Below are 16,047 nucleotides of genomic sequence, written 5' to 3' on the forward strand. Positions count from 1 at the left end.
ATAAATTTATAATTTGAAATGCTGATAATCATTTGAAATGTTGATAAATATTTTTGACTCTTAGAGAACTCATCTTGTAAATAAGCGTTTTAGAGATGCTTGAAAATTTTTAAAGAAAATTACATTATTAAAGTAAAAGAAGCAATTAATGCTTTAACATAAAATTACTATCATTCTTAAACACAATAATGTAATTAGGAAGAAGTATAGTTTACTTAATTATAAAAATTAATTTTTATTATATAAAAGGAATATCGTAAAGGAATATCGTAAAATTGTTTTATTAAAATAAATTGTAACACATATTGCTTATTACTTTTATAAACTTTGTCATATTATAAGTTTATAATAAAAAAGTATAACAAAAAGAATTAATCTACATACAATAATTCTTACATTGATTTTGTATATTACATTTTCTATTAAAATTATCTTCGTATTCGGTAAATTACATTATATGTCCGAATATTTATTTACGAGTATATAATATAGGATTAAAAAATAGGAAGTGCAAGATCTATCAGATCTTTCCCGTAATATCTGAACGAATGTGTGAAAATATTAAATTTGGTTCCACCAAGAGAAACGGGACACAGATTATTTGGTCTGGCGTAAAAGCATATCGTATATAAGGACATCTCGAGTTCGGGAAGCGTGCCCACGAATATCGTTGCGTTCGGCCTAATAACATCATCCATTTGGAAGTTCAGTTTTACCAAGGAGGCTCTCTGTGAAAAGCGAACGTAAATTGTAATCGACTTATAAATATAAAATATATTTTTCTAACCTTCTATATATACGTATAAGATATAATACTATGACATAGTATAGCGTTATTTATATAAATAACTCACATCATCGAGCTTCACCGTATCGACGTATCCCATATAATGAATACGATTCTTCGATTCTTGATAATTAAAGTAAATCCAGTCCTGCACACCAAGAAGATCCATGCCATATCTTTCAGATGTGAACACTCGCTCGAACCCTGAAGTGGAACCATCAAACTGGTTGAACCAGATATGTTGCAACGTATCCTTCTTTTCGAAATCATCAGGATCGATGAAACCTCGATCTGACAACCATTGCATAGTTCTAGCCATTACATTCGTGTTCAGGAATATGTCTAACAGAAGATTCTCTTTCTTTCGTTTTTCCGGCGTGCGAGTCTCCTTCACGGTAGAATTGTGTTCGTAAATGTCGTAGAGCGCTCGAATAGCTGAAATCGTTGGATATTCATATGCCTCTTGTTGCACATGAATTAATCTGAAAAAAGAAAAAAGAAACGTAAATAACATGATAATGCATATTAGATAATCATTTAAATCGACGTAAATGGAAAACTTACGGTCCTCTAGCTGCATCGGTCATATTTACAGATTTACTTTGAAGGTGTAATGACAAATACTTAGACATATTGATTTCTTGTTTCAGAAACAATTCTTCACTCAACCTCTCTAGCTCATCGTCCGATATCCTGTATTGCGGAGAATAAACAAGTGTTCCTTCATTGGGCGCTCCTTGATTATTCACTTTATTGTTGGCGGAGAGTCCACTAGCTGGAGGACCTTCCACTTTGCTAGCTGTACCCATTGTGTTTACAGAAGATCCGCCAACTGGATACGTCACGCTAGCGTTGTTCCCGACAATCGGAGGGATTGATACACCCGGAGTAATAATCGGATTGTTTACCGGATTTGGACTGGCGGGATATGTAACTTGAGCGCTTCCCGGAGGTAGATTCGGCGAAGCTGAGGAAGCAGTGCCCGAGGCGTCGCTCGGAGGAGCAGTGTTAAAATAATGATTATTGTAAGTTATATGCGTCTCGCTCGTGCTAGTGCTTGCCGGTCTGCTGTAATCGGATGACATGTAATGATGCGGATTTAACAGCCTATTCACACCGGCATTGATGGTGGAGAACACGAGTGCCTCCTTCACCAGCTGGCCGAAGCCTCTGCCGCTATCTTGCTGACCGGGGACCATTATCACCGTTTGTCCAGGTATGTATGGTTGTGCTGCCGGCTGCGCCAGAACGTGCTGTTGAGGATAATAACTATGTCCAACGCCATGCGTCCCGCCAATGGGATGGGTGGAGTAAGGGTTCCCGAATGTACCCGGCATGGGTGGTGGAATATGCGACGGATAACCGGAAGGATGTCCGACCGTTTGACTGGGAACGGAGTAACTGGGATGTATGTGGGACGTACTGGGATACGTGGAGTGAGGTTGACTCGGATGACCGACGGGATAACCAGGATAAGGAGGAGGTTGTGAATTGGAACCAGAAATGGGATAGGGAGCATGCGGATAAGGCGTGGGAACGTGCGAAGGGACGGGCATCGGATTTGGTCGCAGATGATCTTTGAAGCCAATATTAGTGGAAGTTGAACCTGATGGATAGGAATGACCTGGATTGAAATGCGGATTACTCCATGAAGGATTGTTGGATCCCGTTCCTTGTGATGGATTATAGGGCGCATTTGGTTGATTAGAAGAAGTTGGAACTGTAAAAAAATTATAAGTTGTATATTGTTTTTAAACTGTATTATAAATAATTATATAGCATAAAAGAAAGATTATTATAGTAAATATAAACATCTAATTTATTATATTATATTAATTAAATGTTTTTATTTCTAGAAAACGTTTATTCCTTTAATTTATTTTAATTTGTTTTTATATCTGCTATTACTATTTCTTAAACTTTAGAAATTTAAAAACATAAATTATTTTGTTAATAATATTAAAATAATATATATACCGTGACTTTGCGAAGGTATCACAGTGGATTTCGGCATATGATCAATCGATGGTGCTGATGGATTGTATGGTACTGATGGATTGTATGGTGCTGATGGATTGCGTGGTGCTGATGGATTGTATGGTGCTGATGGATTGTATGGTGCTGATGGATTGTATGGTGCTGATGGATTGTGTGGTGCTGATGGATTGTGTGGAGCTGATGGATTGTACGGCGCAGAAGTTTGTTTATTCTCTGTTGTAAAACCTGGTTTTCCACTGTCTTTTTGATTCCCTGAATAAGTTCCTAAGAAAAATCGATAACATTATTTTTTATTTAATAAATAACAGAAACAAATACAAAAATAAAAAATATTAATGATGATATATTATAAAAATATATAATAAAATAATATCTGAAAATAACTTTTTTATAATGTTTATTTTAATATTAAATAATCAATGCTAATAATACCTATACCACCATGTGGTGTTGGCCGTCCAGACTGTCCGGTACTAGTTTGAGCTTTGCAAAGAAAAAGTTCATATCAAAGAAAATTTTCATATCAAATATTCTGAGATTCTTGAGTAAGAAATAAATATTTCGCGACTACTATTTGCTGATGTTGCACTTACAGGGTCGAGTAGCACCTCCTCCTTCGCCATGTATAAAAATTGTAGATGAATCTTTATTTTGCTGATGCGGGGTTTGACCTATAATTTTAAACAATAATAATATAATTCTGTTGTAATTAAAAAATATTGGAACAAAGAAAAAATATATCTTCTCCCTCATTATTATATTATAATTATATCATATATTAACTCGATGAAGTTCCATGTCTAATCGGATTTGATCCTGTCGTGTGACCGCTCGATGAACTTCCATGTCCAAGAGGACTTGATCCCGTCATGTGTCCGCTCGAAGAACTTCCATATCTAGTCGAGCTTGAACCTGTCGTGTGTCCACCTGATGAACCTCTGTAGCCAGTCGAGCTTGAGCCCGTTGTGTGTCCACCTGATGAACTTCTATATCCAGAGGAGCTTGAACCAGATCTTGACGAACCTCGTGACGATGATGGACCTCGTGACGATAAACCTCGGAATGAAAACCCTCTTGCATTTGTATTACCTGAAAATAAAATAGATTTATGCCCGATAAATTCATGCGATATTTTTTTTATTGCTGATATATGAAAAAACGAAAAATTGGTTAAAATGACGTTAAATGTTAAAATAACATTATTTGTAAAAGATCCTAGTTTTTAAAAAGATCTTACATCCAAGAAATAATTTATGTTTTAATAATACATGAATAATACGTGATTATTTTTTATATGAAAAATATATTATATATATTTTTTTATATTTACCGATTATAAGAAGCGTAAAAAGGAAGAGAAATAGCGAAACCTGGATATTCATTTCTATTGTATTGAAGTAACGACGAGCTTATACTGACGGAAACTAGAATGTTGAAGGATATGGGATGATAAATATATGTTTTTCTTATCAGGTTTCTTTTCAGTATGAGTGTAGAATGATATACACGTTTTTCTCAGTCTTTCTTCTTAGTATATGGCGTCTTTCTCGACTATGATATAAACATACATTGAAAGATTACGTTGTTGGCCTATTGACCGCTCTTACACAAATCAGTACTTTCAATAACTGAAACTGATACTGATGACGCGAATTACGTCTAAACGTCAACATTTTCTGTGAAAACGGTTATAAAAAACTTTTCATTTATGCAAGATTTCCAAATAAATTGAGAGCTTTAATGCTAGATTTTTATGCATTAAAATTTTATTTAATCTAGCGATATGTATAAGTACAAATATATATAAGTACATAAATTAATTTTACTCAATTTATTATGAAAAATAAAATTTATTTAACAAAACAAATATCTTTTATTTGCATATTTACATATTTAAATGTCTTATATCACTTAAATATTAATCTCTTCGCAATTAGCATCCCACCACCATTAACTCTTTCTTACATGTATATAGTATTATTAATTATAAATAATATTTCAATGGAAGAGCGAATAATTTTTCACGCATTATTTCCAGATGCTTCTTTTTCGATATATTTATTTAAAATTGCTTCGCTCGGATAATCCGGAACTGAGAGCTGTCTAAATCCTTCATCATCTACAAAACAGATCTCGTGCCCATCCTGAAAACGTAGCCACAATAAGATTAATAAAATATGATCGCATAGTAAGTATTTTATTTTAATTTATAAGATTACTTACTGGATCAGCAAGAATGATAACTCTTACAGACGCTTTTCCCGGCGTATCTAATGTTATAAGATCAGTTAAAATTTTATTTCCACTTTCTTTAATAGCTTTTTGGATCGCGGGCTGTTCCGAAAATGGCACTGAGAATGCAATGCGCCCATATGCTTTTGCGTGATTAACTTCAGTTCCTGAAATACAATTCAGATAAAATTTATTAATAATATCCAATATTTTGTTAGTATTTTTAAATTCAAAAATAATAATTAAATACTTAGCCAATAATTACAAATCCAATAAAAAATAAATTAAATATTTTGTATACATAACATACTCACCAATATCTTCGAATTCAAGCTTGGTTTGGTCTTTACTGTAGCCCATCAATACTTTCTTATCTTTCCTATCAAATATCGTTAGTCCCAAAATATCTTTCCAGTAAGCAATGGTACGTTCAAGATTAGAACTGGATAAGGTAACTTTCTCTATTGGATCTGATGAATTCAAAGAATTTAATTCAATTATTTTATAAAAAAAGATAATATTTTGTTAAAAACATATTACTATTAATTATTATTTTTCTTTTTATGATACAATTTTATAACTTTATTCTATAAGATATTGCTCAAGTTTTATTACGTAATATCAAGAACTAATTTATATTATGATAATTTTACAGTAAATGAAATTTTACAGATAATAAAAGATATAGCCTAATAGTTATATTTACCACCATTAGGCTGTTGCTCATTAACGATGTGATATTTATATCCACCAGGTGCCTGCATCACAAACTTTCCATCTTCTTCGTGCATTGGCCAGCCATTAGCTCGTGCTCTTTCAATCACATCCTTCGAACGTATAGTAATAGCTTTAAAATCATTTCCAGTTTCATATTTGTTAATCCCATAATTATATGTCAACTCAATCACAAAATGTGTGTCTTCAGGGCCATAGCCTATCATCGTTTTGCTCCAACGATTTGCATATGGTCTGTGAAAATAAAGATAAAAGAAGTATTAATATAATACAACATATAATCAAATGTTTTATACAAACCATAATTACAAAAAATATACAAGAGAATAAATATATATTTAACAAATATATATTTAACATTACATTTGGTATACAAAAATGAAAATTCTCTTTGTTTTTGTTACATGAAAAACAGTCATCGCATTTTCACGGAAATTATTGTTGAGCAATTAATGACAAGTCATGGGAGATTACTCACCCATTGCACGCAGCCTCGCATCCGTCCGAGAATTCTTCGTGCCTGAGCACCTGCGAAGACACATAATCCGACAATCAACAAAATTGAGTTATAAGAAAGGAAGAAGAAAAAGAGAAAAAGGAAATATAAAATCACCTTCATCCCAAGAATCTCCCGATAAAATTTCGCCGTCAATCCGCGATCGGGTATTTTGAACACAAAATGCAACGCGCGTCCGGTGACCATTTTTCTCTCTCAGAAGCTGCTTTGTTCGTTCAATGGAAAATAACACGTTTAATCGTGTGAATTAAAGCGAATAGACTGAAGCAGAAAGCACAAGTTTGACGATTTCAAAGTAGGAAGAGAAAGAGGAGGGAGTAAATATGCGTCTCTCTCAGGGCCGGTTGCTTCAGCTCAAGCTAGGTAAATTTCAATCATTTTTTTCATTGATTTAATTTTTTTTTTATTTTAAATAAAAACTACAATATAAAAGAAAATAACAAAACACTTATTGATTGGCGATTCAATTTCAGAAAATCTTTGGATTTTAGAAATTATTGAATTTTTAAATGTAAGTCAATTCTCAATATAAATATTCATTTAAATAAAAAGAATTGATCATCTAAAAACTAAAATCTTTGCAACTAAAATTTATTAGCTTTGTTAACATATACACATATACACTGGATGATTGGAAATAATAATTTTTTGGAATAAAAGAAAAATAGGAAAAGTTGGAGAAAACATATATTTTAATTCTCCGCGAAATCCATAAAGATCCATAAAGAATGTCATTTTTTTAATTATAACTTTTGATTATAATAAAATAATTTTATGGTTAATTTGAGATTAAAAAATTAACTTTGGTTCTCTAAAATCTACACCATCGGTTGCGTTCACACAGAATATTTATTTTTATTGTCGAAAGTTTTCCGTATTGACATTAGATTATTTTTCTAGATCTAAAAGAATAATTTAATCCCAGGGTCGGAATTCTGTACTTACTTACCGACAACTGTCGATGTCGTTAACTAATGACAGCCAATGGCAATCGTGTCTTTTTCCAAGATCGTCCTTGGCTGTCATTAGTTAACGATACTGACCAATACAAATGGATGAACGATATTCTGTACATCATCTCTACCGATAATGTCGTTGCAAGCGACAGCCGTCGCTACGGTTTTATCGATAATGTACAGACTAGGAAAAAAGATGATGAATGTTTCTGAACCATAGCATTAAAATTCTAAAAAAATTGGCGGAAAATCTTTGGCGAGAAATGTAAATTTGCGAGGCATGTAAATTTGTTAAGGTTAAATGTAAATTTATAAACCTTTATATTATTATAAAAAAATCATTTATATTATTAAGAAAAATATGGAAAAGGTAACGCAAAGAAGGTATGTATATACTAATTTATATAAAGTTGTGTGTGTGTGTGTGTATGTGTGTGTAATTGATTATTATGTATATAATTTTTATTATGTTATTACAAATGTTAGTACAAAATTATGCACTATAATGTTAGTACAAAATTATGCACTAATAAATACAATATATTAACGTATGTGCAGGTATGTATAATAAAAACTTTTATTTTATTTTTTTTAAGTATATATTATATTTTTTAAGTATATATTATATTTTAAGTTTATTACATTATTTTTACAAGTTTACATTATTTTTATTAAGTATACAATCAATAACAATCATTAATATTATGGTTATATATTAATGATTGTTATTGAGACACAGTAATATATAATTATGAAAATTATATTAACACATTGCTATAATAACATAAGCGACTATACATTACACAACTATAAATTAGGTCTGAGAATGTGTTTAATTACACGCGTGTAATTAAATACATGTGTAAATTATTCTCATATTTATTATTGTACTTCATATTCTACTTATCTTACTGCTATAAATGTTTTTTTAAATTATTTAAGAAAATCTCGTGCGGCACGTACAACCCAAGTGCAATATGAAGAATTAATAAAATATATGGAAACGCATTCAGAAAAATTTGCGGCAGGCAAATTTTTAACTAAAGAGAATAAAATTCACCATACACAACATGTGGGAACAATTAAAAAATTTCTTAAATTCATTAAGTACTGGACCCGGAAAGTCGACAAAGCAGTGGCAGACGGTATGTAATTTAACCGTATTGTAATTTAAACAATAATTGAAAATGTAAATGCTTTAATATATAAAAAAATGAGCTATATCAAATAATTAAAAGATAATATAAAAAAATAATATAAAAAAATATTATAATATAAAAAAATAGTCATCAATAAAACCAGTTGGATATTTAGGATCAGTTCGAATCTTTTCATCAACCTTGATCAAGCGTTGCATCACAATTTTAGTAACCTCGCAATTTATCAAAGCATACTTCAACCTATTATAAAGAAAGATAACCAAAGGGAATGATTCCCTGAGTTTGTGTGGATCAGTAGATGGTCGTGGAGCATGTACATCTCCGAGTTTCTAATCCACGCTTTAGTGTCGGTCCACAATAAGTGATTTAAGCTTTAAGAAGTAAGAAATTGATCATAATCGAATATGAAAAGAATAATCGCATATGATAGGTCAATTTCTTACGGCTTAAAGATTAAATACCTATTGTGGACCGAGACTTAGGCACATTAAGACGCTTGAGATGCTTCTTTGGACCGTGCACCTAGAAGGAAAAAATGTTTTAATAATAAAACGTTTGAAATTAAATAGAATGAATAGCAAAAATAATTAAAAAATCCTTTTATATTAATAAATTAAATATAAGGTTCAATAGTTAAATATGGATTTGATAAACATGTATATATTTTAATACTTGCGATTCTGAACCATATAAAGTGCACAAAAATATTTTATATTTTATAGATTGATGAATATATTTTGCAGTTTTAACCATAAGAAATTGACCAATCATAATCGATTATTCTTTTTATATTCGATTATAATTGGTCAATTTCTTACTTTTTAAAGCTTAAATCATCTATTGTGGACCGACACTAACGCAATACAAAAATTTATGTAGGAACAAAAGACATCCCCTCTACTCAACGGCCCGAGAGGGACTAAAATTCAAAAAGTTGTCGGTGTCGGTTGAACGCTATCGTTACATACCTCGTTCGAAATAGCGACGATTATCGTTCACAAACGATACATCGAAACATCGTTAGATATCTATCGTTAATGATGGTACAGAATAGCTTTATATTTATCAGTCAATGCCGTTAACGACACCAACAGTTGTCGATAAGTGTGTACATTTGTACGGTCACGCAAGCGACAAACGTCGTTATCAAACCGAACCGATAGTTGTCGGTGGACATGTACAGAATTCCGTTTCTGCGTATGAAACTTCCAATTGCGAAATAGACGTTCAACTAAATATGGCCAATGTGAACGCACCCAAAGGAATTTTCATGACGATTCGACTTCGCTCGGTTGGATTCGGCAGAGCAGCAGACGACAGGGACTTGGAGCAAACGGAAATGTGAGAAGTGTCAAAAAAAAGAGCACACATTTTGTGATTATTATTGTAACGCAGTGAATTGTCTATCAAAAATTTCCTTGGAACGTAAATTGCTCACAGATTATTCTCTGTAGATATGATAGAGAACCTCGCAGCAAAATTATGTTTGCTTTTGCCGGAGAATGCCAGCACAGGTAACTGTCGAGAAACTTTTAATTTATTTAAAATGGAAAATATATTACAATGATAATACACATAATAGCTTATTTGTATAAAAATCTGCACATTCGCGTGTGCATATAAGAATAACGACGCAGAATATATAAGATATTTAGTAATGCAACAGATACTTTAAATGACGGACATAAATTATATGATGTCAGAGCTGTTTATCAGAAAAAAAAGCTGTTTATCTTTCTTTGTCTCTCAGCCGAGCAATGGAAGCTACTTGGACAAGAAAAAGATGGTTCGATACTCATCGGATGGGTAGAGGAAGCAGAGAAAAGCGATGCATGTACATCATGTACCATAATCGGTCGTTATGACCAGATTGATAATAAATTACAAGTAAGGATTGAGAAGAAGAATCTTTCTTTTGCCGAATGGATATTTCTAATGTCACTCTAATTGGGGATTCAGGTACTGCACCGTTTTCCAGAGGTACTGAACATTGTTCAAGCTACAGTCAACCAGAGTCATACTTTAATGGGATATGTAACAAAACAAAAGACTTGTTCAGAGACATCAGACCTCCGGAGAGATCATGAACATGAGTCTCGTGGAGAATTTTACAGAGTGTTCGTTGTGGAATTAACTGATGACATCAAAGTGCACGATCTGGAGATGGAGAGATCTAAGCAGGTGCGGATACAGTTTTTGTACAGAGAGAAGGAACAACCAGGAGTGGATAAGTTTCTGGTACTCATACATCACGAATGTAAGTGACTGCAAGTAATATTCGCTTGCGTTACATTCATATTTTACAGATATCTTGGCAAAAGTCTTTTTGCTTGTAAAAAAAACGCATTAAAACATCACTTTATTTATGATTATTAACATATTTTTGCAATTCATATTGTTTATTATATATTTCAAGGTATTCTGATATATACTGCCCAATTCGATATATCGATAAAGGAATTGAAATCCGAGATACTTGTAAAAACATTCATATGGGCGCAATGGGACATGATCAATCAAGTTCTTTATCATATACATCATCGACGAATTCCTGCAAGCGTGGTTACTGAAGATGACGACGAGAATAATTCCAGATCATCGAAACCAACCCTCAGTGGTCTTCAATTTCACGATGACTTGCCCCATGAAACAGTGGTAAATATTTGTTGATAAGAACTACGGGAGTATCGTCTAGTCAAACTATGAGTTTGTGTATTTGTAATTATTAATTAACAGGTTCTACATAGAATGAATTGATTAATACATTGCGTAAATCTTGCGTGTTTGGCAATTAAGTTTCATCTAAAAAAATGCATGGCATTGTATTAGTGTAAAATGTATGGTATCTTTTTAGCTAAATATCCCATTAAACTTACCGCTACTGTCACCGTCCTCGAATTGCGGGACTTACGAAGACGACGTGATACCCCTGCGAGTTCACGATTGTTCCCTAGACCTCATAGTAGTGTCGGATACCAAGGGAATGGTCTGCGTTTGTCACTACTATCTTTACCGGCCTGTACAGCCGCCGCAGCACGTACTTAATTCCTTGAACGAATCTAACACGGTACATTTCGCATATTCAGTAACATTGCTGCATCACAGCTGCGTGATCCATTGCGTTATACCGGGCATATCGTGGTCGCGCGCCAAACTGATGAGGCCGACCTTCGCGATCTACGAGAGCCATCACATGATCGTGTTCGTGCCGGGATTATTTGCGCATCTTCTCGAGATTGGCGTGAACCATGAGCCCTGCTGTCACATATTGTGCGGCGCGCCATCGTCGATCCCGTCCCGCGTTTCCTATCTGGTGCCGTTGCTCGACTTAGACAGCGCTAGCAAAGGAACGAGAAAAAATTCACTAATCCATCATAATAATCCAGATAGCAAGAACTCGGACGGAAGCAGTCTCGCAAATTCTAATACGAGTATACTGACGATAGATCTGCCTACCTTGGATCTTGTGCAGTTGACAATTCCTCCGGACTTTCTCGTTGAAGTTTTCCGCAAGGAGACCTCGGTCGAAATCCGCTTGGGAATACTTCATTATTTTCTCTGCCATAAAAACGACCTGGAAATTATCGCGGAGTTAACATCCATCATCGCGGAGAAGCCGCGTTCCTTGGATATTCCACGCTTCATGCAAGAGATTCTTATAGGCAATTCTTACGCTTTGGTGCAAAAGAATCTTCTCGCGGACACTGTTCCCTTGTTGTCTCTACTGCCCGTGACTACCATAGGGGATTACATGACTTTCGACATAAAGATGAACGATTTGGATATCACACTCAGTCACGAGAAACTCTGGAATACGTCGGTGATGCTACTTTCACCGCAGCAAAGGCTGGTCCCTTATCGTAGCGATTTATGGACTAGACTGTGGGATCAACTGAGTAAAAATGATAGTGACAAACTGAGATTCAGACCTAGTCATATCGCGGAGAAATTATTGGTCTCCTTAGCTTGTTATCAACCAGAAGCGTTGTCCAGATGCAGCACTCCAATGTCTCCGAGTGGAGGGTAACAATATTTCTTATCCTAATTCCGTAACTAATTGCATGCGCCTACTAACGTTCAAAGCTATTTGTTTGCGTATTTCTCTCAAGATTTATATCTATTTTATTTGTATATAAATTATTATATACATCTATAATTATATACATCTATAATTATGTAACTATTTATAAAATTAAACTAAATGTTTTCTTTATCGCATCATGTCACAGATTTATTGCAATGCCGCTTGGAGACTTCTTGGGAAATCGAAACATCAAGTTGGATTCCGGTTTACCTTTTAACGAGACGGAAAGTTGCACCGCGTCGAAACAAGAGCACATTGTGTCTGTTAATTTGCGAGAACTCTCGATGTATCTTCTGAAGAATGGCACGCACACGTCGACTATGCACACACGGGGTTCTTGCACTCCATTACACGTTCATGCCATGGCCACGAGATACGTGGCTGCGCAATTGGAAGCTTCGCGTGTATTGTGTCAGATACTTTGCAGAGCAGCCGGCGTCGATCCAAAAATTGAACAGGAACGTGGCTTTAATCTCATGTAAGACAATCCCTATTTAAAATATATTGCTCAATCTATTAGATGAATATAAATAATTTATAATAATCTAAATGAAGTTATATTTAAAATTTGATAAACGTTTGCTTGTCTTGAATGCTTATATATTTTATTTTTGCAGAGATCAATTGGACGAAGCTAGACGATGGTTGCTGTTTACGCTCTTACAGCGATATAGATATGCCATAGAGAGCATTGCCTTCCCAGCACCACAGGGATTTGCATCGTTTTTTACTTATCTTGGCTATCGTACTCTCAAGTACTCAATGTTTCTACAATATATTGAACGCTCGGTATTTGAACTTCAAGTTGACGTCACCAAGATTATTTTAGCTGGTATATTTTTTAAAAAATTATTGTATTTGCTATAGTTTTTCAAGTATAGAAGATGGTATAGACAGCAATTCTATATGATAATTTTCTATTTAGATATAAGCGATACAAAAGAAAACGTTGTTCAGAAACTGAAGTTGTTATCTTTATTGTCGAGATCTCGCGCAAAGAGACTCTTAAATCAATGGCTGCATCCGGTTAGTTTAATGTTACGAGCCAGAGAACACGCTGCTAATATTTTGTGCGGCGAAGTGTCTCAGAATCGAACTGGTAATCGGACTTTACAACATCGTAATCATCATAATAGTGAGTAAAATACATACGAATAATATTTCAATAAATGCAATCTATATTATACGCATAAATTATTTTTAGGTTTAGCAGCATTTCCTTCTGCAGATCGTTTATCACCGTTAGATACCTTCTTAGATTTACTTACTGCAAAAGGTGAGAATTAATATTTCCAACACAATTGATTGCATTTTCTCAAGAATGTTTTTAAAATGTAATTTTCATTTTGCAGCTAGTCTTACAGAATTGGATTTTGGGCTATTGATAGAAGCAACAGTAACATCTACAGAGGATTTTCTCTAATGAAAATTAAGTTTAGTATTTCAATGAAAATCAGTTTTTAAATCTAACCTATTTATTATATTCAATAATTATTCAATTATTCAATTATTGAATCAATTAGATGGCAAAAATTTATAAAAGATTTTGATATATTTGAAATCACAACTATTTTAAATTTTTATAATTCATAAATCTTCCATATTTATTAAATTAGGTATTTAGAAAGAATATTTATAATGGGTACTTATAATTATAAATAATTTTTATTTTGATAAGAATCTCAAAAGTGCCATTAAAGTTTTAGTTACCAGTAAATATAGTATTTAATGTCAATAAGTACAAGTAATGAAAATAATAGGAATCTAATTTACTTAACAAACTTTATTAAATATTGCATATTGATATTTATGATTGCATTTTGAAAATTTTTTTACGCGGATAATTTTTATTTAGGTATAAATTGGCAATTAGAAAATGAGAAATATACTAATAAGAATACTAATAAGAATTATAAATATCTAGTCCATTAGAAGCGTCCATACTATTGTTATTTGATGTTTTTTATATTTTTATCAGCACATTCCTATATATAGTGCAAAAAAGAAAAATTAAGTAATTAAATAATATTAAGTTAAAATATTGTTGATGCATATTGTTTATACATGATTCAATGAAATTGTTGATTTAGTATATCAAAGATATGTGATAAAATGAATTATATTAGCATGCTCATAATGTGTCCACTATTAGTGTATATGTATATTATATATTAATATATATATATATATATTTATTGTTAATTTAGTACAACATTAATTGTGTAATATTATAAAATATATGATGTCCCTAATTTTTTTATGTATCGACAAAGATCATAAAATATGAATTTTAAAAACAAATACTGAATACAGAATTTATCAATAAATAAGAAAACAGCTTCCAATGAGCAGAAAAATTATCTTCATGTTGTTTTATTTTATTTACAAGTAAAATACATAAAGAAGAAACAAAAACATTATTGTCCAAAATAATTTGTTAAACGTTTATTAGAAAATACATTTTTTGTAGCATATTTCTAAAATTCTATTTACGATATGTGTACGAATGTGTAATGCAACGGATGTAATGGACTATTTAATACATTTTTCGTCTTTGGTTCTTTTCTCTCCAACGTTTAATTAGCTATCTATTCATATTGAGTGCAAAACGTGCAATTATTAACGAACAGATCTATTCCGCTTATGCGGATGATATTCAAACATAACCTGTACTTGTTAAATCAAGTGAAGTCCAAGGTATTTAGCGATACATAGTGAATAATAAAAATCAAGCAAAAGTGTGAGATGTTTCTGATCGTAAGTTTTTGTTACAATACTGGCTTTCTTATTTACGTTATTGATAATACATTATGTTAATTAATGTCTATCATTTTTCTAAATTGCAAAATGTAAACTGCAGGTTTGTTGACAATGGCAGATATTACTTTAACAAGCGAGCAAACCAAGTTTATAGAAGAATGTGAGGAGGAGTTCAAGGATCGTTACACGGAGAAGGACGACGATTTTATGAAGATTAAGATGCAGGAGTTGAGCAAGCCACCCATTGTGGATCCTTGGTACAATAAACCTCGCAGGCATGATTGGTCACGTCAAAATCAAAATCAAAATCGTGATAGACGTAATCATCACTGGGATCGCCGTAATAATGAAAGAAATGAAAGATTGGAGCGACATGCTGGCAAACACTTCATGCACCATCGGCAAAGGATGTATTGATGTTCAGTGGCACTGATATAAACATAAGAACTCGGATAACATTATGTGAACATTTTTTTTATAATTTATAATTATTGTTTGCGCATACTGTTTAATTAATAGATGATGCATATGGATATAAAATATTTATTTATGCATATAAAATAATTATATACATATATTTTCATTCCTACAGAATAAATCTAAAAAAAAAAGAGTATTCACATATGTATAAAGAATATTTATACATAGTTATCATGATTTTTATGTACATAATTATCACATAGAAAATGTGATCACTTCTTGAGGATAGAAGATGAACAGATGCCCCAGATATTGTATGAACGAGATAAAACTTGCAAAATATATACATTTTATCTACATTCGAGATATTTTCTCAATAAATGATGTCGTACATATAA

The 16,047-nt window shown here is 32.6% G+C and overlaps 4 protein-coding genes and 1 long non-coding RNA gene across 7 annotated transcripts; 3 read left to right on the forward strand and 2 right to left on the reverse strand.

Annotated features, from left to right (window-relative positions):
• Positions 1–265: 265 nt before the first annotated feature.
• Positions 266–4,257, reverse strand: LOC105423612 (uncharacterized). Its single transcript, XM_089077277.1, has 8 exons — positions 4,116–4,257; positions 3,569–3,874; positions 3,379–3,456; positions 3,218–3,268; positions 2,765–3,049; positions 1,352–2,507; positions 855–1,269; positions 266–728 (listed from the first exon to the last, which is right to left on the reverse strand). Exons 1-8 carry the CDS (start codon positions 4,165–4,167, stop codon positions 495–497), a joined length of 2,577 nt encoding a protein of 858 aa, XP_088933403.1. The 5' UTR covers positions 4,168–4,257; the 3' UTR covers positions 266–494.
• Positions 4,258–4,615: 358 nt separating this feature from the next.
• On the reverse strand, positions 4,616–6,605 carry LOC105423614 (glyoxalase domain-containing protein 4). Of its 2 annotated transcripts, none has more exons than XM_011633414.3 (6): positions 6,366–6,605; positions 6,231–6,280; positions 5,727–5,986; positions 5,332–5,487; positions 5,009–5,184; positions 4,616–4,929 (listed from the first exon to the last, which is right to left on the reverse strand). In XM_011633414.3, the coding sequence occupies exons 1-6, from the start codon at positions 6,453–6,455 to the stop codon at positions 4,807–4,809; spliced, it is 855 nt and encodes a 284-aa protein (XP_011631716.2). In that variant the 5' UTR covers positions 6,456–6,605; the 3' UTR covers positions 4,616–4,806. The 2 variants fall into 2 exon arrangements, with proteins under 2 accessions (XP_011631716.2, XP_011631715.2); XM_011633413.3 differs by having other exon boundaries at positions 5,724–5,986.
• LOC148936598 (uncharacterized) lies at positions 6,494–9,392 on the forward strand. 2 transcript variants are annotated; one of them, XR_016139367.1, is made up of 4 exons: positions 6,494–6,632; positions 7,170–7,609; positions 8,168–8,370; positions 9,265–9,392. It is a non-coding gene; the product is annotated as an uncharacterized LOC148936598 (long non-coding RNA). The 2 variants fall into 2 exon arrangements; XR_016139368.1 differs by lacking the exons at positions 6,494–6,632; positions 7,170–7,609 and adding an exon at positions 7,665–7,783.
• A 170-nt stretch (positions 9,393–9,562) lies between these two features.
• Positions 9,563–14,829, forward strand: pigeon (gamma-secretase activating protein pigeon). The gene is made up of 10 exons (XM_011633415.3): positions 9,563–9,899; positions 10,136–10,272; positions 10,345–10,642; positions 10,802–11,040; positions 11,240–12,408; positions 12,615–12,947; positions 13,087–13,301; positions 13,395–13,604; positions 13,674–13,745; positions 13,822–14,829. Exons 1-10 carry the CDS (start codon positions 9,842–9,844, stop codon positions 13,890–13,892), a joined length of 2,802 nt encoding a protein of 933 aa, XP_011631717.2. The 5' UTR covers positions 9,563–9,841; the 3' UTR covers positions 13,893–14,829.
• A 237-nt stretch (positions 14,830–15,066) lies between these two features.
• LOC105423616 (uncharacterized) lies at positions 15,067–16,008 on the forward strand. Its single transcript, XM_011633416.3, has 2 exons — positions 15,067–15,226; positions 15,330–16,008. The coding sequence occupies exon 2, from the start codon at positions 15,341–15,343 to the stop codon at positions 15,644–15,646; it is 306 nt and encodes a 101-aa protein (XP_011631718.1). The 5' UTR covers positions 15,067–15,226; positions 15,330–15,340; the 3' UTR covers positions 15,647–16,008.
• The last annotated feature ends 39 nt before the right edge of the window (positions 16,009–16,047 follow it).

Source organism: Pogonomyrmex barbatus, unplaced genomic scaffold (assembly GCF_055798465.1).
Source record: "Pogonomyrmex barbatus isolate J1 unplaced genomic scaffold, ASM5579846v1 scaffold2, whole genome shotgun sequence".
In the NCBI taxonomy this organism is placed as follows: Eukaryota; Metazoa; Arthropoda; class Insecta; order Hymenoptera; family Formicidae; genus Pogonomyrmex; species Pogonomyrmex barbatus.

Bases quoted from the DNA above. Each gene is read 5' to 3' on its own strand.
- LOC105423612 (XM_089077277.1), bottom strand. From the start codon at position 4,167: ATGAATATCCAGGTTTCGCTATTTCTCTTCCTTTTTACGCTTCTTATA. The intron at 2,508-2,764 runs GTATATATATTA...ATTTTTTTACAG, and splicing joins GATACCTTCGCAAAGTCACG to TTCCAACTTCTTCTAATCAA. The intron at 729-854 runs GTGAGTTATTTA...CGCTTTTCACAG, and splicing joins ATACGGTGAAGCTCGATGAT to AGAGCCTCCTTGGTAAAACT.
- LOC105423614 (XM_011633413.3), bottom strand. From the start codon at position 6,455: ATGGTCACCGGACGCGCGTTGCATTTTGTGTTCAAAATACCCGATCGC. The intron at 6,281-6,365 runs GTGATTTTATAT...GTGTCTTCGCAG, and splicing joins GGGAGATTCTTGGGATGAAG to GTGCTCAGGCACGAAGAATT. The intron at 5,488-5,723 runs GTAAATATAACT...TGAATTCATCAG, and splicing joins TGAGCAACAGCCTAATGGTG to ATCCAATAGAGAAAGTTACC.
- pigeon (XM_011633415.3), top strand. From the start codon at position 9,842: ATGATAGAGAACCTCGCAGCAAAATTATGTTTGCTTTTGCCGGAGAAT. The intron at 9,900-10,135 runs GTAACTGTCGAG...TTTGTCTCTCAG, and splicing joins GCCGGAGAATGCCAGCACAG to CCGAGCAATGGAAGCTACTT. The intron at 10,273-10,344 runs GTAAGGATTGAG...TTGGGGATTCAG, and splicing joins AGATTGATAATAAATTACAA to GTACTGCACCGTTTTCCAGA.
- LOC105423616 (XM_011633416.3), top strand. From the start codon at position 15,341: ATGGCAGATATTACTTTAACAAGCGAGCAAACCAAGTTTATAGAAGAA.